The sequence below is a fragment of the Nerophis ophidion genome, linkage group LG04 (assembly GCF_033978795.1).
Source record: "Nerophis ophidion isolate RoL-2023_Sa linkage group LG04, RoL_Noph_v1.0, whole genome shotgun sequence".
NCBI lineage: Eukaryota > Metazoa > Chordata > Actinopteri > Syngnathiformes > Syngnathidae > Nerophis > Nerophis ophidion.
Genome location: NC_084614.1, coordinates 35,129,605 through 35,156,322, shown reverse-complemented (window position 1 = coordinate 35,156,322; position 26,718 = coordinate 35,129,605). Strand labels below are relative to the sequence as shown.

General features: G+C 39.4%; 1 protein-coding gene across 3 annotated transcripts in view; it reads left to right on the top strand.

The window, feature by feature from the left end:
- Positions 1-26,718, top strand: part of abr (ABR activator of RhoGEF and GTPase) — a 257,716-nt gene that overhangs the window by 127,641 nt on the left and 103,357 nt on the right. For all 3 annotated transcript variants that reach the window (XM_061897920.1, XM_061897921.1, XM_061897923.1), the window contains 4 exons: positions 1,546-1,731; positions 6,359-6,466; positions 11,386-11,446; positions 23,637-23,689. In XM_061897920.1, coding sequence (XP_061753904.1) covers positions 1,546-1,731; positions 6,359-6,466; positions 11,386-11,446; positions 23,637-23,689 — 408 coding nt within the window. The remainder of the gene's footprint in view (positions 1-1,545; positions 1,732-6,358; positions 6,467-11,385; positions 11,447-23,636; positions 23,690-26,718) is intronic.

The following is a 26,718-nucleotide window of genomic DNA, read 5'->3' as shown; positions in this document are numbered from 1 at the left end:
ACCACTACCGACCACACAGTCTGATTTATATATTAATGATGAAATATTAACATCGCAACACATGCCAATACGGCCTTTTTAGTTTACTAAATTGCAATTTTGAATTTCCCGCGAGTTTCTTGTTGAAAACGTTGCGGAATGATGACACGTACGCGTGACGTCACAGACTGTAAGGAAATATTAGCACTGCACCAAACACGGCTAAAAGTCGTCTCTGTTCATGGCGTAATTACACAGTATTTTGGACATCTGTGTTGCTGAATCTTTTGTAATTTGTTCATTTAATAATGGAGACTACAAAGAACAATGCTGTTGGTGGAAAGCGGTGGATTGCAGCTGTCTTTAGCACCGGGACACAGCTGGTGTTTCTTTGTTTGTTTTGAAGCGGAGTGGTCAAGCGAACAGGTTTTCTCTACGTCAACCAGCATGTTTTTGGATGGGGAAATTGTGAAATATATCTTACCGAACACATCAATGGATTATATGTCATCCTGCTGCAGCTGTCATGTCAAAAAAGGCAGCTGTGAGCTTGGCTCCTCGTCTTCTCTCTGAGACATTGCGTGTTCACCGCATCCATCTGACCTCGAAGTATGTCTTTACAATCTTTAAAATCTCACTAAAACACTATTAAAACAATAAGCAGATAAGGGATCTTCCAGAATTATCCTAGTAAATGTGTCTAAAAACAACTGAACCGCTCACAATGCAATCAGCCTTTTTTTTTTTTTTACTTTATTCATTTTTTTTTTTTTCTAGTCCTTAGCTATCAATATCCTCAGCCACGAATCTTTCATCCTCGCTCAAATTAATGGGGAAATTGTCGTTTTCTCGGTCCGAATAGCTCTTTTTGTTGGAGGCTCCCATTGTAAACAAAATGAGGATGTGAAGTGCCCTCACAACAGGTGACGTAGTCTTCTGCGACTTCCGGTACAGGCAAGGCTTTTTTATTAGTGACCAAAAGTTGCGAACTTTATCGTGGATGTTCTCTACTAAATCCTTTCAGCAAAAATATGGCAATATCTCGAAATGATCAAGTATGACACATAGAATGGACCTGCTATCCCTGTTTAAATAAGAAAATCTCATTTCAGTAGGCCTTTAAATGTGTATTTTGCTGGGTGGATTGATGAACTCACATTAGTGAGCACAGCAATTTCAAAAGTCATATGCTACGGTTCTTACTGCATACTGCACTTTTACCGACATCCTCTATTTTCAGTTTGACATTATGTATTGGTTTAATTGTGTATTTAATTGTGGAGTATGCAAATAAGTCCAGTAATACTGTGTAAACATAGGCTCAGTTTCCACTTTGAGCCTTTAGAGGAAAAACACATTGTCATACATGTGGGCCCCAAAATTTTTTTCCCACTTCCTCAGCTATCAAGAGCATGTCTATAAACAGTGTGTGATTACACTTTAGTTTCACACTGTGGTACTTGTCTGTACCAAGCTGTTACATTCGAATGACTGTCACATCAATCACATGAAGTAGCTTATAGTGTCAGTGTTATCTGAATGTATCTTTGTAATGTTTGTGTGCAGCCCATGCGTCCCCTGAAGGCCACAGCCACCACCTCGCAGCCCGTCTTGACCATTCAGCAGATAGAGACCATCTTCTACAAAATCCAGGATATCTTTGAGATTCACAAAGAATTCTATGATGCTCTCCTACCCAACATCAGGCAGTGGGATGAGAAGATCACTGTGGGACACCTCTTCCAGAAACTGGTGAGTGTCATTTAAGCTCCAGTGAGTTGGTTTGTCATCATATAAATGACTGAGTTGTTTGTTGTGAATCTCTCCAATTCATCTTTTGTCATTTGGTGTAGTGATGGATAATTGGCTTTTGTGAGAAAATAACAATAATTTATTCAACAATACAGATGCATATTCATTTAATATGGCAGAAATTACTAATATAACTGTGTTTTATCACATACACTTTTCCACTTTGCATCAGTCCATCTTTGATGAGCTCGCGCCAGGGAACCTAGCAGGTTTTCTGGGTGTTGTTGATAAATGGCTTTCGCTTTGCATAGTAGAGTTTTAAATGCACTTATGCACTTATGGACAGACTGTAGTTACTGACAGTGGATTTCTGAAGTGTTCCTGAGCCCATTTGGTGATATCCTTTACACATTGATGTTGGTTTTTGATGCAGTACCCCCTGAGGGATCGAAGGTCACAGGCATTCAGTGTTGATTTTCGGTCTTTCTCCAGATTATCTGAACCTTTTGATGATATTACGGACCGTAGATGGTAAAATCACAAAATTCCTTGCAATAGCTCGTAGAGAAATGTTTTTCTTTGGAACTGTATTACAATTTGCTCACGCATTTGTTCACAAAGGGGTATCCCTCACCCCATCCTTGTTTGTGAATGACTGAGCATTTCACGGAAGCTGCTCTTATACCCTATCATAACACCCACCTGTTCTTAATTAGCCTGTTTACTTGTCGGATGCAGTCTATTCAATTGACTAAAGGTTGAAAATGATTTGCAAATCATTGTATTCTGTTTTTGTTTACGATTTATACAAGTGCCAACTTCACTGGTTTTGGGTTTTGTGGTATAATACACGTTCATAACAATATGTAATATGTAGAATATATACCGTATTTTGACAATTTTAGTAATTTTGGAGGCTGACTTCTTCCTGATTTGTTTGCATAGCAGCAAACATCCGACTTCTGACAACAACTTTGTGTCTCTACTTCCGGAAACAAAGGCATGATTGTCATGGCAGACCCGGTAAAAGACAACAAAGACCACTATTTTTCAACAAATGAGGATTCACAACCTTATCTTTTTGAAGCTAAATATACAAAGGAAGGATGAACTGTTGTTCCTAGGAGCGAGTATGGAGAAGAGGGTAAAACATTGGACCCGGCGGAAGTCGATAGAGTGAGGTCGGCTTGACACAAAGCTGCAAATGTGGAATTTGGAGACATAAATGCCGTGATTACCCCAAATAAACCAGAAGAAATGTCCCCTGCCAGCCGGACCAAACGCACAGCTATCCATCGAGTGAATCACATTTTGACATCGATCATGATACATGCAGCAGTTCATACATGTTATTACAACTACAGTACATACGCTTTCTGGCTATCTGTGTACAAACAAAATATGAAATGTGGGCAAATACTTTACAGATAATGTAATATGATCATGTTTTTCAGTCAGTACAGATTAGTGTTGTGCATTAACTCAAACACGTTTTTGCTGTCGTAAAAGCTAGCTTATCTCTTTCCTTGGTATCATCATCAGCCGTTGTCGGTCCACTGCTGGACGAATGCCTCAGCATGTTTCTGCCATTTGGCGTACTTTTCATGCTGGTTATTAGCCTACACCTTCCACGCTGGCTTGGTGCGGGTTGGAAGGGGTATTTTATATCAGAGATCTTTCTCCTAGACTAATTGCCTTACTGGGCTGTTGAACTTAGTCTGTCCGTAGTATGTTGATCTGTTAAAAAGAGTTCCTCAGTGTTTGTTCTTACAATAACAGTTTGGTTATCTTACGAGTTGTAAGCGACTTCTGGGTGAAGTGCTCGTTACAGGAGGCTCAAGTTCGAGTTTGTGTTCTGCCAAGACAAGCACCCTCCGGGAATTCAGGCAACTCCTACGTGTTCGTAACAAGGAATATGAAAATGTAATTGTGTTTCCCTTAGCGTGCATCCCTTGTGAAGGAAATTTTCACGTGAGTACAGTAATTAGTCCTGTAAACAATGGAACAAGGCTGTGGGAAAAAACTGTTAAAAAGGAAAATATCGGCCCCAATTCTGATATTTTTTAACTATAAACACCCCGTTGTTATTTTTGATGTTGAGTTCTGTTTAGTACAAATGTTTGTGAAGTAGTGAGATTGACGCCTTATCATGATCTTAGACCGCTGTCTCTTTGAGTGTTTGTGCTTGTGTGGTTGCGAGGGGGATTTTGACAGCTCTACAGTTCCATCGTCACGACCATCTTAATGTCGTCTGCATTATGAAAGCTGGTCTGCCTTGGAAATGTTTTCTCAGCCTTGAACGGTTGTATGCGTAAGGGACTATGAGCGGGTGCGTTGCCATGGTGAAGCAGCCTTGTGCTGTCCTGCCACGACTCTCACCTCTTGTCGCGCACTGAGCATAGCAAACGCTGTAGAATGTCTCTCAGAACTGCTGGTTGATTATCTGGCCCTGTAACACAAACTTGCAGTGGACAATGGATGCTCCAACATCAAAGAATGCGATCAAGAAGTGCTGGAACTTTTCTCACACCTCTTGTACAGTATGTCAACCTCCTCGCAGTTGTGACCTAAAGACGCGACACCCATTAGTGTAGTCTTCAGCCCCCATCTGTGCTGTGTGCTCGGGTGTATCAAGTGGCGGCGTGTATCGTTTAGTCAGAGAGGCAGAACCACAGTGCAGATGGCACAGTCATTGGTTGGCCTGTCCCCTGTTGCTCTTGTCAGCAGCATGTTCGCCCCCCCGAGGAACACAAAGGGGCAACATTAGTGAAAACAGTCTTGGAATAGAAGACAGCTCAGCCTTATCTCACTTTTGTCACATCTTAAAAAAGGGGTGTCAGCTGCAGCTTGGGATTTAATTGCATCATCCAATTTACAAAATTCTTTTTAGAATAAAGTTAAGGATGATTTAACACAGCCATCATGAATGTTTTAATGCGTTCATGCTTGGTTCTCTGGTTTGGTTTAATGAAGTATGTATCAAAGTAGCCGCTTTAAAATCTTAAATAGGACTTGATTTTCTACATAGCAATCTTACGGGAAGAGGAAGGAAGGGAAAATAAAAGAAGTCCCTCTATTCAGTTGGATCCAAATGTTCTGCTTGAAAATGACGCACATGCAAGCCTTTACAGCATGATGCATATTCATTTGGCTCCAGTCTAAAGCTTGGTTTACAAAGCGTGACTTGTGTGGCCGACTAGGATTGTTAATAAATAGGAAAAAAAAAAGGAAATTGGAAGGAAAGAACTGCAGCACAGAGGCAATAGGATATTGTAATTAGCTTGTGCATATTGGGCTATAAACTTTGACTCACTATTTCCTTGTTATTTACTCACATTAATTGTTTTTGTGATTATCCATCCATCCATTTTCTACCGATTGTCCCTCTCGGGATCACATGGGTGGCTGGAGCTTATCCCAGCTGCATTCTGGACAAGTCCCTGTTTTTGTTTTTAACAAAATGCTATTGCATGGAAACATATGAACTGAGAGAAAAAATAACTTGTTTTGTCTGCGGTCTTCTCGATCAGAGGTCCACAACAGGGGATCCGCAACCCCAATGGGGTTTCCAAAGGTACTGCACAATATGAAAAACATACATTTTTCATATTTTGCTGCTTCAAGCTCAGTATGAAGAAAAAAAAACACCGGCAGGCATGAGAGAGGCACTTTTTATCTCAACAGACTCTTTTTCCGTACCAGCCGTCAAAGCTGTAAAGGCGGACAGCACAGTTCCTGTCTTCACAATAAAAGTGCTGGTCCATCCTGCCTGTGCTTACAAAACGAGAGTCTCAGAAAACTAGTGCATACAAGCTCGTGAGCTACGGAGTGAACTCCAATGTATTTCTTGTAAAGTGTATAAAAGCGAGCATGGAAGCATGACAAATAAAAAGCTAAAAACTTACCACTTTCAATTGGTATTGGAAAGAGAGCAGGACTTTTTCCTTCACTATGTAAGTTCGAAGTTGTGTAATTTATTAGCACTGTACTGTGAATCTTGTATGATTATAATCAATGCAAGTTATCGGAATAAGGTAATACACCAAGCTGCCCCAAAACCAGCCGCAAAGAAAGTGTGCACAATTTACATCTATATAAATTAAAATAAGAGTAATAAAAAAGTAAAGTAAAAAATTAGCTGTGGGCTGAAAATGGCCCCTGAGCCACACTTTGTACTCTTGTGCCCTACTAAATAATACAGTGGAGCCACTGGGCTAAACCAAATTTGTTTTGAGAAGCTGGTCAACTTCTGAGTTGCATTTTGAAACAATGTTGCCACTATAAAACTTCTTTATTCTCATCTGCTTTTGATATTACTATGGACCAGCCATATCTTACGAAGCAGTCAGGAAAGTCCAGTTTTTTTGCAGAGGGTTTTGTGAGATTCGCATAGATCTTGCAGAACTGGGGTTTCATTTGTGTAACTTCTGTGTCATATTTTTTCCTAAAATTCTGTTTACATACAAAATTATAAGACATGAGGGTCATTTGACTTATGAGGTCCCACTGTATGTAAATACTTTTGAGGTAATAAATCAAACAATTATGATGTCTTATTCCCGTTTATTTTGTTTTCATTCGACATGAAACAATCCTAATCCCATTGTTCCCCCTTTTTTTGTCCCAGGCCAGCCAGTTGGGAGTTTACAAGGCCTTTGTTGACAACTACAAGGTGGCACTTGAGACGGCGGAAAAGTGCAACCAGGCCAACAGCCAGTTCCAGAAGATATCAGAGGTACCTTTTGACTTATGAATAATACCTCAGAGGTAATCCATGGTTTTCAAAAGCTTGTAAGAATTACCCAATTATTTGTCAACTTTAAAAATGGGTATTCACAAACATTTCAGCTGAGTAATATGCTAAATACATTACATGTGGTCCTCAGATGACACGTCAGTGATGCAGGTTGACTCTAGCGTAAGTCAAAACTGCTACTTAACACCTAAGTTACTCACAGATGAAGAAATGAGAAAATACATTCATAAAATAATAATATACAAGAATACAATTTAATAGTAATAAATAATAAAGGGAACAAGGGATGTTGTCGTTCCTTAGTGTAGCGAGTGTGACTACGTATGACTGTGTACAATATGTACTGTATTCTTCTGCCACATGCACAGAAATTGTTCTTAACCACCAAATATTGTACCACAAAATAAAGACCACCTGTACATTCAACCTTTAGTAATCCTCAAAGTAAGCTGGAATATAGAATGGTTTAGTGTGGTATAATTTTATGCAAAACAACCACTGTGAATGTGACTCTTATAACAACTCACCATTCAAATTCAAATTGATTCTGGATTCAACACAATTCCAGATTCAAACAAATTTTAGCAATATATTATTTGCTTTATAAATTATAACACAGAATACAAAATTATAAAACAGGTTACAGGATACAAAAGCTCCTTTTGGCTGCTTCCATATAACTAGGATGGGCACCTTTCACATTTGAATCAATAAGGTACCATTTCCCGGTACCTGGGAATCAAAACCGGTACTCAACAATACCAATTTTCAGTACTTGTGTGTTCAGGTATTATTTGTAAAATGTTTTTCACTAATATATACAGAAGTATTTACAAATCTAACAGTGGGGTAATATTGATAACCGTGGTGTCGAGTTGTTATATATTGATTTCCTAAACTTCAGCATTTCATTTGCAAGTATTCTTTGCATGTAGTTGTGATTCCAAGATGTTAGATGGTAGTAGTGTATAGGCTACGATGTGTTGCCTTGTGAAGGAGTAGTCTTTCCCATTTAGCTGAATCTATGTCGGTGCCCCCGGTTGTTTATGAAGTTAAATGTTAAAGTACCAATGATTTACAAACACACACTAGATGTGGCGAAATTATTCTCTGCATTTGACCCATCACCCTTGATAACCCCCTGGGAGGTGAGGGGAGCAGTGGGCAGCAGCAGTGCCACGCCAGGGAATCATTTTTGGTGATTTAACCCCCAATTCCAACCCTTAATGCTGAGTGCCAAGCAGGGAGGAAATGGGTCCCATTTTTATAGTCTTTGTTATGACTCGGCCGGGGTTTGAACTCACAACCTACCGATCTCAGGTCGGACACTCTAACTTATACTGTAAGTATTGTACTTATTACTTGGCCTGGGCCGATATTCGATAAGTCAATTAACAGACAATAAATGAAAATTACGTTTTCCCGCATTGATAAATCACCATGTGCATGCTTCAAGAGCATTCACGCTTTTCATCGGTTTCATCAGCTGTGCGGGTTTACGCCCCAGCGGAATGAAAAGAAGGGGGTGAATCATCCTGTCCTTTCTTTATCAAGTGTCTTGGACTGTTTGAGGCGAGGCGGGTCGCAGTTCTTACATTCATATCGAAGTCTATGTTTTTAATGTGTGTATTCAGCGAGAGCGGTCACTCTTTAGCTTATTTTTCTGCGGCTGTGGGCGTTGGTATTACAAATAAACAGTTTAGTGATAACTGCTTTAAAACTTTCGACAGTTACTATTACCGTAATAAATTAAAATGATCAAAGAACCGTCATTAATAACTGCCATTTGATACGGACAAACTCACAAAGTGCTAGCTTTCTAGCTAGCTTAAATGCTAACATGTAAACAACATACATTAACATCCCCAATTTTAACTTGTATAAGCACATTACTGTTTAAACAACTGCGCTACAATATTCACACTAAACATAAAGAATGTGCGGTTTTTGAACACATTTATATTGGTTCGTTGTGTATAATTTGAGGTTCCCCCATACCCTCTTTAACAGAGACATAACCTATTTTTATACAAGTGCAAACTTTTCCTTACAGACAGTATATTTAATTTTTTTTTAGAATTTTTTTTTTTCAACTTTGTATTTAAACGTTTGTTTGAAATGTACAAGAAATACAAGTCAATTACATTTTAAATGGTATACTTTCATTATTTTTAAGTAATGTCATTACATTAGTGGTTAATTTGGTTGCAAAAAATAATGGAAATTATATCATATGTCGGCAAAATTTGCAGGTCAGTATATCGTCGAGCAAAATTTGTTATCAGCGTAGGCCTACTTTGTATACACGAGCTGTTAAATTGTAACATGCATCTTAGTTTTAGTTTTCATTACCAATTTTGGAGGTGTTGAAATTTCAGCTAATGCTAATCAGTAGCATGTGTAATTCAAATCTAATTTAAAGTAGAGCCTTAATGTCCGTTTAAGCCTTTTCTGTATGGCATACTCGCTTTGTTGGCATGAAAAATGCAAACATTACTTAAAGGCAATCAGACTAAGTCTGCACTGAGTACTTTTTTACCCGCCAGATGGTTGAGTTGGCCAAGACTTGAAGTCATGTGCGAAAAAGTTATAGAAATATGGCACTGTTTGAGCTTAAGTGAATCGATTCCTGGTAGTACAGTGCAGACAAAATTCCGTCAGTGTCTATGAAAGTATTACACCAAATCCGGTACCTATCTTTAATGTATAAGGCATATGCACAGAATAAGATAAGAGTAAAATCTCTTTGAATTTTGATTCTTAAAAAATTTTCAATTTAGAATCGTAAGAAATAAGAATCTCAATTCAGACCTAAATTGATCTTTCCAGCATTTATAAACTCATTACTCACTGGCTACATTAGGTATATTTTCACCATTTAATATAATTCAATACAAGACATGTATAAAAATATTAACCTTTACAAAAATAGATACGCCTTTTTCACCCTCTAGGGTATTGTGAAAATAAAATGACTATATTTCTAATTAAATGTAATATTTATTACACTAATTTGCCTTCTTGCTTATACCACAAAGCTACAATTAGTTGGAATAGCTCAGAATATTTTGACTTACATTTGAGTGGTTTTAGCATCTTTAAAATATTAATAGAGTGGAAAGACAAGTTGCCTCTATATTGAAGCCCATCCATCTATCTATTTTCTACCGCTTCTCCCTATCAGGGTTGCGGGGGCTGCTGGAATACCCGTTATAATATATATCTGATGTATGACACCGAAAGACTGACAAAGTTTCCGAGTAGATATCAAAATTGTATCAATCACACGGAGATTTCCGAGCCATTTTGATCACGTAACGTAGAGGTAGTAACCACAGATCCCTTTCATACCAACAACAATTCATGCAAACTTTGTGGAAGCAAATAACGACTACTTTAGGACAAATGATGGTCCAGAACCTTATATTTTTGATCCTGAATATACAGAGGTTAGGTTACAAGTTTTAGAAGCTGTGCTAAACAGATCCAGCTTTAATAGAACACTAACCATCATGTAGCAGTATTGTTAAGTGCTAATCAAGAAATGAAAATTACAAACATAATAAAAGGATAGCTTACTGTACAATCACTGCTCTCACTGTGATAACAATTGATAGGGTGTCCATATCTTCCCGTCTAGAATTTTTATTCATTTTAATCCACACGACGGGTTGAAAAAGTTGCTGCTGACACTGTCTACTGTGGCTGTGTGTTTGTCTCCATCTCTGGGTTTGAATTAAATGTCACAGATGAACCACTTTTAAGTCCATGGCTAAATCCTCCTATTATCCAGATGAGTGGCATGATTTATAACCTCTCCAAGGTTTCTCATAGACATCATTGTCACTGTCACCGACGTCCCACTGGGGGGAGTTTCTCCTTGCCCTTAAGTCGGCTCTACCGAGGATGTCGTTTTGGTTTGTGCAGCCCTTTGAGACACTTGTGATTTAGGGCTGTACAAATAAATATTGATTGATGATCGATTGATAAACTAGAATAACTTTGACGAGCCAAAACGCGATGCAGCATTAGTAGAAACGGCTGCCAACAACACATCGCCAGCTCAATGCTGCAGTGCTGCTTAAGCTTCTTTTTCTTTATAGCATTAAGGCAGTTTCCATCCATACATCTTGCATTACTGCCATCTTCAATTTAATTTTATAAGTGCGTTGAAGTCTCTCCTTGTGTGCAGTGCAGGAGAAACTATAGTTCTCTATCGGTTATCAATGCTAAAAATACTTTTTCTGCATTAGCACCTATAATAGCATTACTAATATTTGGTTAAGATTCAGATCATGAGATCTATATGGAGTGTTGTTGGCGGGTTTTGAATAGTTATTAAAGCATTTTGTGGGCAAAAAAGAGAGCCCCCATTTATTCCAATTTGCTAACGGACTTTTTATTTACACCTCCATAGAATGCATAAAAAAGGCAAAACATTTGTGTTTATAGCTCATATAAGAATTATAAATGATATACAGCACATCTCTCCATACATGCTTTTCTAATTTTGGCGAATTTCCAGTATGACTGATCTGCTAACGTTCATCTCTGGAATTAGTGTTCTGAATAGGTGTTCAGAGCAGAATATTAAAAATGGCTGATTGAATTTGTGGCATTTTGTGATATTTAGATGTATTTTCACATACTTTGCGGATTGTAAATACGATTGGATATGGCTTAATGGATACAATGAGACACAATCAAGCATATAAAGTCAATTATTTTTCCAATCTACTGGTACTTTAATGTACAAAATGTATCCAAGTGACCCTGGTATCATTTAATTTTTCTGGATGCGACCCTCAAGTGAAAAGGTTTGGGTAACCCTGTTTCTATGTCTTCTCTATCCACATGACAAAGTCAAAATCATCTGTACACTCCTTTTTGTCTTCTAGAACCTGAAAGTAAAAGGACCTAAAGACTCTAAAGACTCGACCACAACAGTCACAATGGAGGGTAAGTTGCCTCTCAATGTGCATTAATGGGTTTTGGGAACTTTAAGACTATAGTCCTGCCCCCTTCTACTTTTGCATGCAGCCGCGGCACACGCACACACACACGCACACGCACACGCACACACACACACACACACACACACACACACACACACACACACACACACACACACACACACACACACACACACACACACACACACACACACACACACACACACACTCTCTCTCTCTCTCTCTCTCGCCGGCTCGGCGCCTGAAAAGTAGGGAGTATGCAGGAGGACATAGTGTAGAGAGGAGACGAGGAAGATGGAGGTACTTCTGGTCTTCAGAGTTTGTTGTAACTGCACGTACGGTGAGACGCTAACGCTTGTACTGACCTTTTGAATAGTGAATTTTTGTGCCCTGTGATGTCATTTATTAGACAGGAGATTTGATATAATCAGAGTCTGCCTCCTTATTTTCAGCTGCTGTGGACAAGCTAATCGGTTCCTATATCTGTCGTTTAATGTTTTCCATAAAGATACTAAAGTTTTGCATATTTAAGTTTCAGACTCTAAATATGCATTTGTCTTAACCTAGAAGTTGCTGTATTGTGGTAGTGGTAGTTTACTCTATGTGAGAGATGGTTTGCTTCTACTACAGGTGTGAGAAATGGATGAGCATAATGTTAAGTTTATGGTGGAAATGGACACAAAATCATCCTTATTTGGTCACCATTAGCTTAATTTGGGCAATGCTATAATTATCATAGGATGTTTACCTTGGGATGTTAGGACACGAAAATGTAATATATCTGATATTTATTATTGCAGTATCGTTGAATATGCTCAAAAACACAATTTTCAGAAGACACACTGCTAGAAAACCCCCAGTTTTTCATGTTTTGTGTTTATTATGCTTAACTGATCGCGTTTTAGTCAGTGATTTATCTGTTTTAATGGCTAAGCTTTTATTGTTTTAAATATTGGTTTGTACTGTAGTACTTTACAATTGACTTAAATGAAAAGTGTGCAACAAATCAAATATATTATCATTATCTATTATTTCTTGTGGGCATTGTGGCGTCTTACTCTGTTCAGCAATCCTTTAACACCAACGTCTCGTATTACTCTTAAGTAGAGAACGATCACTCTGTTTTAAGTGAGCACATTTTGTAGGTGTGCAATTAAATAGCTTAGTTGCTCAGACAGCAATGTGTTAATGTAAGTTTAGATTGGGGTATGTTGTTTTCTAATGGGGAAAGGCTGTAATCACTCTTGATTTCATGTTGGCATTTTTGGCCTGCGAGCTGGTGCCAGTATATCAAAGTGCAGTTATTGATCACAGTTTTTCGATCATTTTGATTTAAAATGGTAATGCTAACCGTAGGTAGTTTTACTTTGGATATCATTAGTATCGTTTATCACTAACTACAGCCATAAGCCATTTGAGTAATGATAAATACAGAACACAGAGCTCCATCATGCTTGGACTTTGCGTGGTCCATGCACAACTATAATGTGGCAAATTTAGTTGCAATCTGTTTTGTCAAACTTGGACTATTTACTGTTTTACGATATCACAATAACTACTCAGAAAAAGCAATTTAAACAAAAAACCTGGATATTTTTTTTGCAAGGTGCTTAAAGAATACTTGACTGAAAGAGAGCAACACAGTACAACCCATGCCGTATGTTGGTTTCAAATCTAATACATTTTCATATACAGTATTATATCTTTAATTACAATTACACAGAAGAGCTTTTTAACTTGTTACCTTCTGTGTGCACCTTTATTCATTCAGATTCAGTTATTTGAGTGTATCCCAGCAAAGTGAATTATCTAACTTATTTAAGTTTGCACACAAAGCGAATCTGTCATCCTAGTCATCTGTAATGTTTCCGTCCTTCTCCTGTGAAATTGATTCAAATAGCATCTTACACACCCTCTACTACATATTTACAAATATGCACTTGTCTTATTCTTATTCATCTTATATGTGTGTTATATCCCCACAATTTCCATTCGCCCTCTTCTCAATGGGATCTTTATGTCCCTCATACACTTATATACGTATATTCAAGGACTATGTCCACTTCATCCTTAATCAGCACTGGTCAATGGGCACACTTGTCAACAAATTAATGTTGTAAACATATATACATACACTATTTTGCCAGAAGTGTTTGGCCACCCATTCAAATGATCAGAATCAGGTGTCCTAACCACTAGGCCCGGCCACAGGTGTATAAAATCTAGCACTTAGGCATGGAGACTGTTTCTCCAAACATTTGTGAATAATGGGCAGCTCTCAGAAGCTCAGTGATTTCCAACGTGGAACTGTCATAGAATTCCATCTGTGCAACAAATCCAGTCGTGAAATTTCCTTGCTCCTAAATATTCCAAAGTCAAATGTCGACTTTATTATAATAAAATAGAAGAGTTTGTGAACAACTGCAACTCAGCCACAAAGTGGTAGGCCACGTATGTATGTCTGTACTCTATGTATTTGTTTATTTGAAGGACAATGTGTTAGGTAATGTTCAAGGGTGGATGCAGAGAATGAAGGCAAGGTTGTAGCAAAAAATGAAAATATTTAATAAATCCAAAATAGTAACTAAGGGTGATGGGGCAAAAGTGCACACCATAGGGTAATTAACAAATGTCGTATCTTCAGTGGTCGGCGGAGGAAAACAGGCCAGAACGCACTGAGCGCAGTAAAAGGAATCCTCTTAAAACATGGAGACCAGGAAACAAAACAAAACGAGGTCAAGATTAACATGAATAAGAAAAGAAATATACCAGGGCAGCAGAATTGGAGTAGGCACATGTAAGTACGGGGTACAGGAAACAATAACCGGCAGGGACCAGCTCTCCCGTTCAAATGCAAAACCCAGTAACTCAATTTTGGTCAAAACTGAGCTGATAATAATTTTGGAGTTCCTAGGTGATATGCTTTACATTAGTGTATGCAAAATTGGAATTTGTTCTGTAAGTAAGCTGTTACGCGCATGGCAGGACCTAGCAACTACCACATAACCGCGTAGATACAACAGAAAAACCTAGTATCTCAAGGGACCAATCAAAGCTTCTTTGTCAGTTGCCTTATTGTCTTTAATGAAACATTAGCACGAATGGGGGCCGACGGTCAACCTGATTATGTGATATTATGGCACAAGGGGATATTTGGAAGATTGGCCCAGGACGTTAGAAGCACCTTCATTAAATGTATTGTTCTTGATTCTTCCCCTTGCATACTCTTTTGGGCAGATGACTTTGGAGGTCAAAATAAAAACTGGACGCTGTACACGGCTCTTGCCCAATGTGCAAACGCAGAATGGGGCCCACCCGAGATTGTGATAAAATATCTGAAGAAAGGGCACACGTTCATGAGAGCAGATTCGATCCATGGCTCAATCGGCAAGAAAATGAAAGCTCAAGAAAACATCTATACGTTTGATGCCTTTGTAGATCTTTGTAAGACTGCATCAAGATAGATTGGTTTTCCTTTGTTTTCTCAAAATCAGCTAGACGTGAGTTACTATGTTTTGCCTTTGGACGGGAGAGCTGGCGGTGACTAGCTTATATGCTACCCTTAATGGACGCCACCTGGCGGCTCACCTGGCTTCTCGGGAAAACGTTCATAAAAAGCAGTTAAGAGGGAAGGATCAAGGATAAAAGACCGCGAGACCAAAGATCGGTCCTCGGGGCTGCAACTCTCCCAGTCGACCAGATACTGGAAACCCATGCCCCTTCTCCTCACGTCGAGAATTGCCTTGACCGTGAACGCCTGGTGTCCATCGATAAGCCTGGTAGGAGGAGGAGGCACCTCTGGAGGACTCAAGGGACTGGAGGACACAGGCTTGAGTAGGGAGACTTGGAAAGAAGGATGGATCTTGAGAGAGTCCGGAAGGTTGTTGTCGAACCGAAGAGGTCCAATAAATCGTGGCTGCAGTTTTTTGGAGGAAACTTGGAGAGGTAAATCACGGGATGACAGCCATACCTTCTGACCGGGATTGTAATCCGGTGCCGTGCTGCGGCGGCTGTTGGCGAGAGGCTGGTCGCGCTCCGAGGTGCGTGACAGTGCGGACCGGGTAATCTGCCAGGCCTGTCTTGTGCGGTGCAGGTGGGCAGCAACCAATGGAACAGCGACCTCAGATTCCAGGGCAGGAAAAGCAGGAGGTTGGTACCCGTAGGCGGAGTGGAATGGAGACATACCTGTAGCAGAGCCGATGAGTGTATTGTGAGAGTACTTTATCCAAGGTAGAACAAGTGCCCGGGAGGCCGGCTGCTGGTGGAAAACGCAGCGGATGGTAGCCTCCAGATCCTGATTGGTGCGCTCAGTCTGACCGTTAGTCTGTGGGTGGTACCCAGAAGAAAGGTTCGGTGATGCTCCCAACGAATTGCAAAAAGCCTTCCAAACTGTCAAAGAAAATTGTGGTCCTCTGTCCGAGACCACATCCACCGGGATACCATACAGCCGGAACACGTGGTGTGTTAGCAAGTCTGCCGTCTCGAGTGCCGAGGGCATCTTGGGAAGGGGGATGAAATGGGCTATCTTGGAAAAGCGGTCCACCAACGTCAATATTATGGTGTTGCAATTCGATGGTGGAAGTCCTGTGACGAAGTCCAACACCACATGGGACAACGGGCGGCAGTGTATGGGTAATGGCCGTAGAAGGCCAGCTGGTGCCCGATGGGAAGCCTTTATTGCGGGCACAGGTGGAACAGGCAGATACACCAGAAGCGCTGGGCTAGGAGGAAAGCAGTACGAGTGATGCCTGGGTGGCAGGCGATCTTGGAGTTGTGGCCCCAGTTCAAGACCTCCGGACGGAGTTTTGGAATGACATATAAGCGCCCCTGAGGACAGTTCTTAAGAGATGAAATATTCTTGAGTCCCTCACTGACGTGACCCTCGATGTCCCACTGTAGTGCTCCCAGCACTTGTGACGGAGGGATGATGATCTCAATCTTGGCCTCCTCCTCGGGGCAGGCGTACATCCTAGACAAGGCGTCAGGCTTACCGATCTGGGAGCCGGGTCGGAAGGTTATGGTAAAATTGAACCTGGCGAAAAATAACGCCCACCTAGCCTGCCTTGGGTTTAGCCGTTGAGCAGTGCGGATGTATGCCAGATTCTTGTACTCCGTGAACACAACAAATGGAATCTCCGAGCCCTCCAGCCAGTGCCTCCATTCCTGCAGCGCTAAGACAACTGCGAGTAGTTCTCTATTACCAATGTCGTAGTTGCGTTCCGCAGGAGTCAGGCGGCTTGAGAAGAAGGCACAGGGGTGCAGCCTCTGGTCGGAGGTAGAGCGCTGGGAAAGAACAGCTCCCACGCCGTAGTCGGAAGCATCAACCTCGACAAAAAATTTAGTGGACACGTTAGGGTGGACAAGGACAGGTGCTGAAGTGAACAACTACTTAAATTTATTAAAGGACTTCTGTGTCTATGAGGTCCACAAAAAGGGGAGCTTTGGAAGCAGAGAGAAGCGGAGTCCTCTTAAAACACTGAGACTAGGAAACCAAACACAACAAGGTCAAGGTTAACATGAATAAGAAAAGGCAATACGAGGGCAGCAGAATCAGAGTAGGAAAATGTAAGTGCGTGGTACAAGAAACAATAACCGGCAAGGACCAGCTGGCGGTGACGAGCTTATATGCTACCGGGAAGTGATAAGTAGCAGGTGTGCCTTGTTGGGGACAATTAGACTGAGGAAAGAAACTGAAAAATAGAGATGACAGGGAGAACACAAAAAACACCACACAATGTGCAGTTACATTAAGAAGATGGCTGCACCAGAGAGGGGTCAGCGGATGTTGAAGCGCATAGTGCAAAGAGGTCGCCGACTTTCTGCACAATCAGTTGCTACAGAGCTCCAAACTTCATGTGACCTTTCAATTAGCCCACGTACAGTACGCAGAGAACGTCATGGAATGGGTTTCCATGGCTAAGCAGCTACATCTGAGCCAAACATCACCAAGTCCAATGCAAAGCGCCAGATGCAGTGGTGTAAAGCATGTCACCACTGGACTCTAGAGCAGTGGAGACACGTTCTCTGGAGTGATGAATCACGCTGTTCAATCTGGCAATCTGATGGACAAGTCTGGGTTTGGAGTTTTCCAGGAGAACGGTACATTTCGGACTGCATTCAGCCGATTGTGAAATTTGGTGGAGGAGGAAATATGGTGTGGGGTTGTTTTTCAGGAGTTGGGCTTGGCCCCTTAGTTCCAGTGAAAGGAACTTTGAATGCCCCAAGATACCAAAACATTTTGGACACTTCCATGCTCCCAACCTTGTGGAAACAGTTTGGAGCGGGCCCCTTCCTCTTTCAATATGACTGTGCACCAGTGCACAAAGCAAGGTCCATAAAGACACGGATGATAGAGTCTGGTGTGGATGAACTTGACTGGTCTGCACAGAGTCCTGACCTGAACCCGATGGAACACCTTTGGATTTAAATAGAACAAAGTTTGAGAGCGAGGCCTTCTCGACCAACATCAGTGTGTGACCTCACCAATGCGCTTTCGGAAGAATGGTCAAAAATTCCTAAAAACACACTCCGCAACCTTGTGGACACCCTTCCCAGAGTAGTCAACGCTGTATTAACTGTAAAAGGTGGACCGACATCATGTTAAACCCAATGGGTTAGTAATGGGATGGCGCTACAAGTTCATATGTGAGTCAAGGCAGGTGGCCAAATACTTTTGGCAATGTAGGGTATATATGTCCATCTACTGCGTTTCCTACAGGACTGCAATCCATCTGCAACGTCAGGCTGCTTGGAAGAATGGTAGTAGTTGATTTTGTCATGTATTTTTCATAATTGGTCATGTGAGCAAAGAACTTAAAAAATATTAACAAAGACAGTTTTTCTTCTCTTGCTTTTTGTTTTTTATGTTTTAGGCCTGTGAGTGCTTTTAGATATGTTGAGCAAGACCAGCTGCCCATTGCGAGGAACAACAAGTGTTTTTTTTTTATTGTTGTTTGCCAAATGTGTCTAAAATATGTAAAAAGTTGCTTTATTTCTCATTATTAGCTTTTTCAAGAAAAACACCCTCGAAGGGTTAAATATAGAGACAATGTTGCTAAGTTGGAGCCCTTCTTATTCTCTGGTAGACCAGGTGCACAAAAGCATGTTAAGAAGCAAGGTTACGAGTAGGAATGTGCTGATCGATTGTTCACCGAGCAGTATCGGACCGTTTTCGTTAAAAGTATGTTATCGATATTTCTGATTAATGGTTTTTAATGCCGATCCCTTCTGACTGACACTGTTTGTTTTTTTTTAGTAACCCAGCTATTTATCTATCTCCATACACAGTGTGGAGCCGCTCCCCTTAACTAATAACAATCACCTCCATTACGGCAAATGAACTGAATTTCTTTATATTTTATGCATCGTTATCAATAATTATCACTGAAGGACAAGGCTAAACATGTTGCAGATTGAAAGCAAGCCAAGAGCACGAATGCTAGTAGATAAGCTAGCCACAATGCTAGTTTTAAACAACACCAATAAACAAGTGCTTAATAAAGTTTAAAAAGTGTAGATGGAACCATGTTGCAGCAGAAAAGTAAGCAGTTAATAATAGGAAATTAACAAGTAGAAAGAGGATAGTATAACGACTGTTTGTGTGTCAGCATTGTCATAGTCTGTACACGGCACTTAAGAGGAAGCTGGATCAATCTAAAAATAGATGGTGTCGATACCAAGGGTAGTGTCAGTATATGACCAATAGTACAGTGAGTAAATGGATATTTGTGTTTCTTTCTTGTTTTTGTTCATGTGTACAAATATAGGGAATAGTTCCCTGGACACAGGGGGACTTTGACGGCAAAATCCAGATTATTTAAATGAGTAATAGGACAGATTGATTAGCAACATTAAAATGGCCCTAGTGTGTGTGTGAATGTTGTCTGTCTATCTGTGCTGGCCCTTCGATGAGGTGGCAACTTGTCCATGGTGTACCTTGCTTTCTGCCCGAGTGCAGCTGGGATAGGCTCCAGTCCCCTTGCAACCCAGAGAAGGACAAGCGGCAGAAAATGGATGGATGGATAGATAGTAGCTATTGATTTTGTTTTGTTACTGTGTACTGTTGTCTCAGACAGTTTTATGTAATAACATAGAATAAGGAACTGGTTTAAATATTGTGTTGATATTGTTAAACGAAACTGTCAATAGCACTCATCATTTTTCAGTTGAAAAATGTAGATTTAATACATGTGATCAGTGTTGGTATTAGCTGATCTCACTCATGGATGATCTGTAACAGAATGACATTTTTTGTCTGACTGTCAACAATCTACATTCACAGACCTATTTATAATGTGTGTATGATGGAGGGCATAACAGGTAGAGTAAAATCTATATTTTGCAGGCCACCGAAAAAATTTATGATATATGTCACTCACTATAACACAGTTAAAATATTGCATATTTATAATATTAAAAACACTTCATTAACCACTTCAACCACTTTAAAATCTCATTTTTACAACTCCCCCACTGTAAAATTATTCTGCTCAATAAAACACCACGATCAAAACAGGAGTTCAGAACATTCCACAATAGATTATACATTTAAATTTAATTTTTACCCATCATTGAGCAATAGTCTAAAAAAAAGCACTAAAGTAATTGGCTATTTGACACATTTGCTTTGATCAGTAGTTACACACTGATCTTGCAGTGTTTTTACCTTGTAAGTTTACATTCCTGCTATCAAGGAGATAGTATAATTGGCGTTGATGATCGTGTTTCTAAAATATGTTTATGATTTGATCTTTAATTGAAGTTATAGATAGAAAAGGCAAGCCGATGGAATGTCCCTGTTCTTGTGGTGAGCACGCACAAACACACACACGCACGTGCTGTGTACAGGAAAAGAAGCTGGCTTGAGTGTAATGAATTTTCAAAGATCACCAGCAAGGCCACTGGGAAAATTCCCTCTGGCCTCGTCCAGTAGATGATAGTGTGTGTACAGTTTGTATGTGCATATACCCTACATCTGAGCATGTGTGCATGATAATATGGATGAAGATCTGAACCTGGTCCCGGGAGAGTTTCAGTCTTTCATATCATGGTTGAAAGAGAAGGGAGGGGAGTGAAAGAAGCATACATAAAAAGGCAACTTGTCCAAGAGCAATGTTTGCTGATCTTGATGGGTGTGTTTTATGGTTTCCTGGGAACAGAACATGACCTGATCTGCATACTGAAGCCTTGTTACATCTGTGTTTTACCTGGTTTGCCCCTCAAGTGGTTTCTTTGAAATAATAACAATATTTGGATTACATTTATAAAGGGCATTTCTAGACACTCAAAGCGCTTCACAGTGAACTCAGAACCCATCATTCGTTCACTCCACATTCTCTCCTTTTGATCATTTTGATTGACAGTTTTAAAGGCCCCTTATGTATGCCCTTGTGGGTTGTTTTGACTGCAATCTTTGTCTTGTTTTTGCCCTTCAAACATGAGGTCATGGCTACAGATTAGGAATGTAATGATATGTGTAATTCATATCATGGTTATCATGACCAAAATTATCACGGTTTTCATTATTATCACGATAGTCTGTAATGTGCTTAAAAAGTACTGCCAGAAAACTCAATATTTTTTGTGTTTTAGTCATTGTATTTTATTTGTTCTAATGGCTAAGCTTTTATTGTTTAAAATACTGGTTTGAACTGGAGCATTTTAAGATGTATTTAATGAAAAGTGCATAACATATAAAATCTATTATTAGTATTTATATTTTCTGGCGGGCATTGTGGCGTCCTACTCTGTTCTTGAACTTGATGTGCACAATTAGATAGCTTTGCTGCTCAGACAGCAATCTGATATATACATTTAGATTGGGGTATGTCATTTCTTATTGTTTCTTATTTTCATGCTAGCATTTAAGCAAATAAACACAGTCAGTCAATCTGCGAGTTTATCAAAGTGCAGTTATATCATGGTTTTACTAACCATTGGGAGTTTTACCGTATATACCATTGATGTTGTTTATTAATACATCCCTACAACAGATGTTAATATTTTGAGACAACGCATAAGCGTTTGACTTCACAACTAACACGCACGCACGAACGCACACACAAGACGAGTAATGGGTCTAATTTTGTGTATAATGTGGTGATGTAAACATTTTTATTAGTTGTGACATTTTATAGCCTGAATACAAAAAAGATAGATTTGTTGTTATTGTTATTTGTTTTAATAGCAATTTAAAATAAAAGACACAATAATAGCTGACAACAACAAAGTAAAAAATATTATTTAGAATTTGGGACAGTTTATACTGACATTTGAATGTTTAAAAAGAATGTTGTCAGGGAAAGTGAAGCTCTCCACTTAGAGCTATGGTAGCCCATTTAGATTTTGGACAAAAAAATAGTTTGGTTCTGCATCAGTTTTTTATTAAACATAACTATTGATGTTTGCGATATATATTTAGTGGAAAAATAAACCTTTATGTGCTGCTGTTCCAGAATCAACAATGGCTGCTTCATCTGAGTTTGACCCCATAGCAAACAAGCAAACATTAACTCCCAGCAGTCCAATGGAGCCTTAGATGATGAGTGAGTGATGTAGTCACTGCTTGGCTGTTTTGGTTTATTAGTGAGCTGTTGTAACACTGGCAGTGACTAAGACATTAATCAACACCTTGGCTATTTCAATTATATAATGGCAAAATATATGCTACATTTTTCATAACTCATTTTAAACTTTAATAGAGATTAAACAAGTCTTGTTGTTTTTGATATTTGTTTCATATCAACATATTTAATGTGCTCTTTGTTTGACTTGCACATTTAAGTAAATGCTACATATTTACCTGTGGACTATCTTGAGCCAGGACACTTACTGTTTTGGATATAAGTGCTTGATTGTTAAATACAATAAAATAACCATCAGAGAACTAATAATACATAGTTTTACATGATAATAACCTTGTTAAGTGGTTAATAGTTTAAAAAAAAAAAGGTAAAAAATTGGGTGTATTACATCAGATACTGTTAAGAACACTGGAAAACAAGAAAAGGTAGCAATTAATAAAGTCGAGGGCCCACACCAGTATTCTTTCAGGGGGCTCAGAATTCCTAGCAACAGCCCTGGGTACCACTTTATACAGCACATGTTATTTTGTTATTATGTCGCTAACGTTCTCAAATGGGAGTTTGCGTACGCCTGGGGTTACTTGAAGGTATGCCAAGGGGTACGTGAGATTTTTACAAAAATATTCTAAAAATAGCAACAATTCAAAAATACTTTATAAATAGATTTATTGAATAATACTTCAACAAAATATGAATGTAAGTTCATTAACTGTGAAAAGAAATGCAACCATTCAATATTCAGTGTTGACAGCTTGATTTTTTTGTGGACATGTTTCATAAATATTGATGTTAAAGATTTCTTTTTTTGTGAAGAAATGTTTAGAATTAAGTTCATGAATCCAGATGGATCTCTATTACAACCCCCAAAGAGGGCATTTTAAGTTGATGATTACTTCTATGTGTAGAAGTCTTTATTTATAATTCAATCACTTGTTTATTTTTCTACAAGTTTTTAGTTATTTTTATATCTTTTTTTCCAAATAGTTCAAGAAAGACCACTACAAATGAGCAATATTTTGCACTGTTATACAATTTGATAAATCAGAAACTGATGACATAGTGCTGTATTTTACTTCTTCATCTCTTTTTTTCAACCAAAAATGCTTTGCTCTGATTAAGGGCTACTGGAATTAAAAAAAAATGTTCACAGGGGTTACATCACTGAAAAAAGGTTGCGAACCACTAGTTTAGACCTCTGCTAAGCCTGCACAATCCTCAACATTCAAAGTCGTACTTTTACAACCAGGTTTGTAACCATTCTCCATCATATCTTTGGAAAGGCAGAATTTATCCGAGTGTTGTTTTGCGCAGTTGTATTCAATGCTGTGGCCAGTTGTCAGCTTGTTTCCTGCACATCTCCTTTTTACTGTTTGTGGGAGTTTTATCAATTAAACTTGCAATGTTTTTCAAAGCGACTGTGCTTCACACCTGGTCTTGCATCTGGAAGCCAAATTTGTGTGTATGTATGCGTGTGTGTCAGATTTGTTGATCACATGAATCTTTCAGATTACATTCATTTAAAGGTTAGGGTCAACTGCATGTCTCGTTTGTTGATGAGTCCAATGTGACCTCCGACTTCTTCTCTCCACACAGCTCTTCTTTATAAACCCATTGACCGTGTGACAAGAAGCACCCTGGTTCTTCATGTGAGTACATGCTTGTATGGTCACGAATATGGTTTGTTTCGAAAATGCCTAACAAATTACTTTAAAGAACATCATGTGATGCACAAGTTATCGCATCCGAAAAGGGAAGATTCAAAGCTACTCTAACCATACCCCTTCTGAAATCTTAGAAATGATGGGTCATTTATCACTTACATTCATGTGTTTACATTTTGTCATTAAAAAGTGAACTCACTCACTGGGTTTAAATTTTGATTTCTAATTCTGTAGAAAAATATTAATAGACAATATATAGTAGGATTAGAGCTGTCATTTATTTATATTCAGATTTTTTTAGTTCGATTGAGCTGTGTGCCAATTTACCACGTTACATATTTCAAGTGAGGGACAGGAAGTGTACATTTAGCGATGTGATGCACTTCCACAAGCCAAGGTAATGTACCTAAAAGAAGAAGAAAATACGTGACATTCTACACAGAAGGTGAGATCTTTAGTATGCAGACGAAAACAGCTTTTAGCTAACATGAGTCTTGGCTAGTGTTATTGCCAAGGACAATCCAGAGCCTGAAGACCCTCTTGCATTGTTTGTCTACTACTAAAGACCGAAAACGAAGCTACAAGTTGAAACTATTAATGCCGCACTTTCATTTATGAAAATATGAATGATCATTTACGCTGTTCAAATTCTTACTGTTGCACTTTCCTAGAAAGAAACACTGTATACCAGATGTGTACAAGGAACCATTTTTGGCCTACAGCTTGTTTTTTATTGGCAGGCGTTCTTAAAGGCCTACTGAAATGAGATGTTCTTATTTAAACGGGGATAGCAGTTCCATTCTATTTGTCATACTTGATCATTTTGCGATATTGCCATATTTTTGCTGAAAGGATTTAGTAGAGAACATCGACGATAAAGTTCGCAACTTTAGGTCGCTAATAAAAAAGCCTTGCCTTTACTGGAAGTAGCAAACAATGTGCGTGTGACGTCACTGGTTGTAGGGCTCCTCACATCCTCACATTGTTTATAATGTGAGCCTCCAGCAGCAAGAGAAAGCGACGATTTCCCCATTAATTTGAGCACGGATGAAAGATTCGTGGATGAGGATATTGAGGGTAAAGGACTAGGAAAAAAAAAAAAAAGGCGATACACACATTTACTAGGATAATTCTGTAAAATCACTTATCTGCCCATTGTGTTAGTGTTTTAGTGAGATTAAATAGTACCTAAAGTCGGAGGGGTGTGGCCACGGGTACGTGTGTTGACCCAGTGTCTCTGAGGCAAGTCACGCTGCTGGAAGCTCCGCTGATGTCGCCGATGTCGCCAGTAAGAGCAAACTTATTACAATTTTCTCACCGAAAACTGCTTGTTGACATTTGGTCGGGATCCATGTTCCCTTGACCGCTCTGATCCATTGTAAAGCTTCGCCTTCGGGAATTTTAAACAAGGAAACACCGACTGTGTTTGTGTGGTTAAAGGCTAAAAGCTCCCACCTCAATCTTTCTATTTTGACTTCTCCATTATTCATTGAACAAATTGCAAAAGATTCAGCAGCACAGATGTGCAGAATGCTGTTTAATTATGCGATTAAAGCAGACTACTTATAGCTTGGATCGGGCTGGAAAATAATGTCCACTACAACCTGAGACGTCAAACGCACGTCATATGAGTCATCATACCACGACGTTTTCAACACGACACTTTGCGGGAAATTTAAAATTGCAATTTAGTAAACTAAAAAGGCCGTATTGGCATGTTTTGCAATGTTAATATTTCATCATTGATATATAAAATATCCGACTGTGTGGTCGGTAGTACTGGGTTTCAGTAGGCCTTTAAAAAATATATTATCCATCCATCCATCCATTTTCTACCGCTTATTCCCTTTCGGGTCGCGGGGGGCGCTGGCGCCTATGTCAGCTACAATCGGGCGGAATATTACTAAGATATATTTTAGTTATTGCACAAATTTGCTTTGCTACATAACACAAATATTTTACATCTTATTATACAGTATAGTGTTGCATGATATAGATAGGTGGTTCCCAATCTTTTTTCACCAAGTACCCCTTCAGAAAAGATGTGTCTCTCAAAGTGCCACCATAAAGACTAACATTAAAATACAAAAGGGCAGAAGGCCTGAGTATTGATTAAAAACAGAGGTTTTATTTAAAAAGTATAGGTAATATTTTGGCCACTTTAACATTGTACACAGTTTAAACAGCAACACTGTGTTTGGATATATGAAAATAAACACTGTACTTTAAAGGGAAACTGCACATTTTTGGAATTTTGCCTATCATTCACAATACCTATGTAAGACAACACACGTTTTGCTTTTTTTGCAATCTTAATTGTAAATAAATACGATTAATTAAAGATGGCGGCGCCCGGAAGGGCTGCGACCTCGAGGAGCTCCTGCTAAATATGGAACATTTGGCAGAAATACCGGACAATTCTACAAACTTTATGGCTGGCTCACATCGTGGTCACTCCGTGATCACGTACGACCGCCAGACACTTCTGGATGTGGACATATCGGGCCGTTTTGGACTGATAGACGCGTGCTTGCTAGACCTGCTAACCAGCACGGGAATACTTCGACGGCTACATCCAGCGGCCTGTGAAGCAGGGGAGTATAGTAGCAGCGGGGGCCGTCTACGGAGCAGACGCCAGCAGTGTGATCGGAAACGCGGATGCCGAGCGGGGCTAAAAACAAAGCAGAAGGCTAATCCCCACAGAACACCACTTCCCTCCATCCTGAAGCCGGATTTAAATGGAAGATGCGAGACTACTGGTTTGGGTAAGGAGTCAGTTAAATTAGAACAAGTTTTTTCTGCTTTGAGTGTTTCAGAGTTGGACATGTGTTTTACTGAGGTGGCTAACTATGATGCGTGCAGTTTATCAAAGCAACAAACAAACAATCGGAAAATTCCCGTTACTGAGGTGGCTAACCATGATGCGTGCAGTTTATCAAAGCAACAATCAAACAATCGGAAAATTCCCGTCGTATCAATTCCTAGATATGGTTGTAATTATACTAAATGCACTG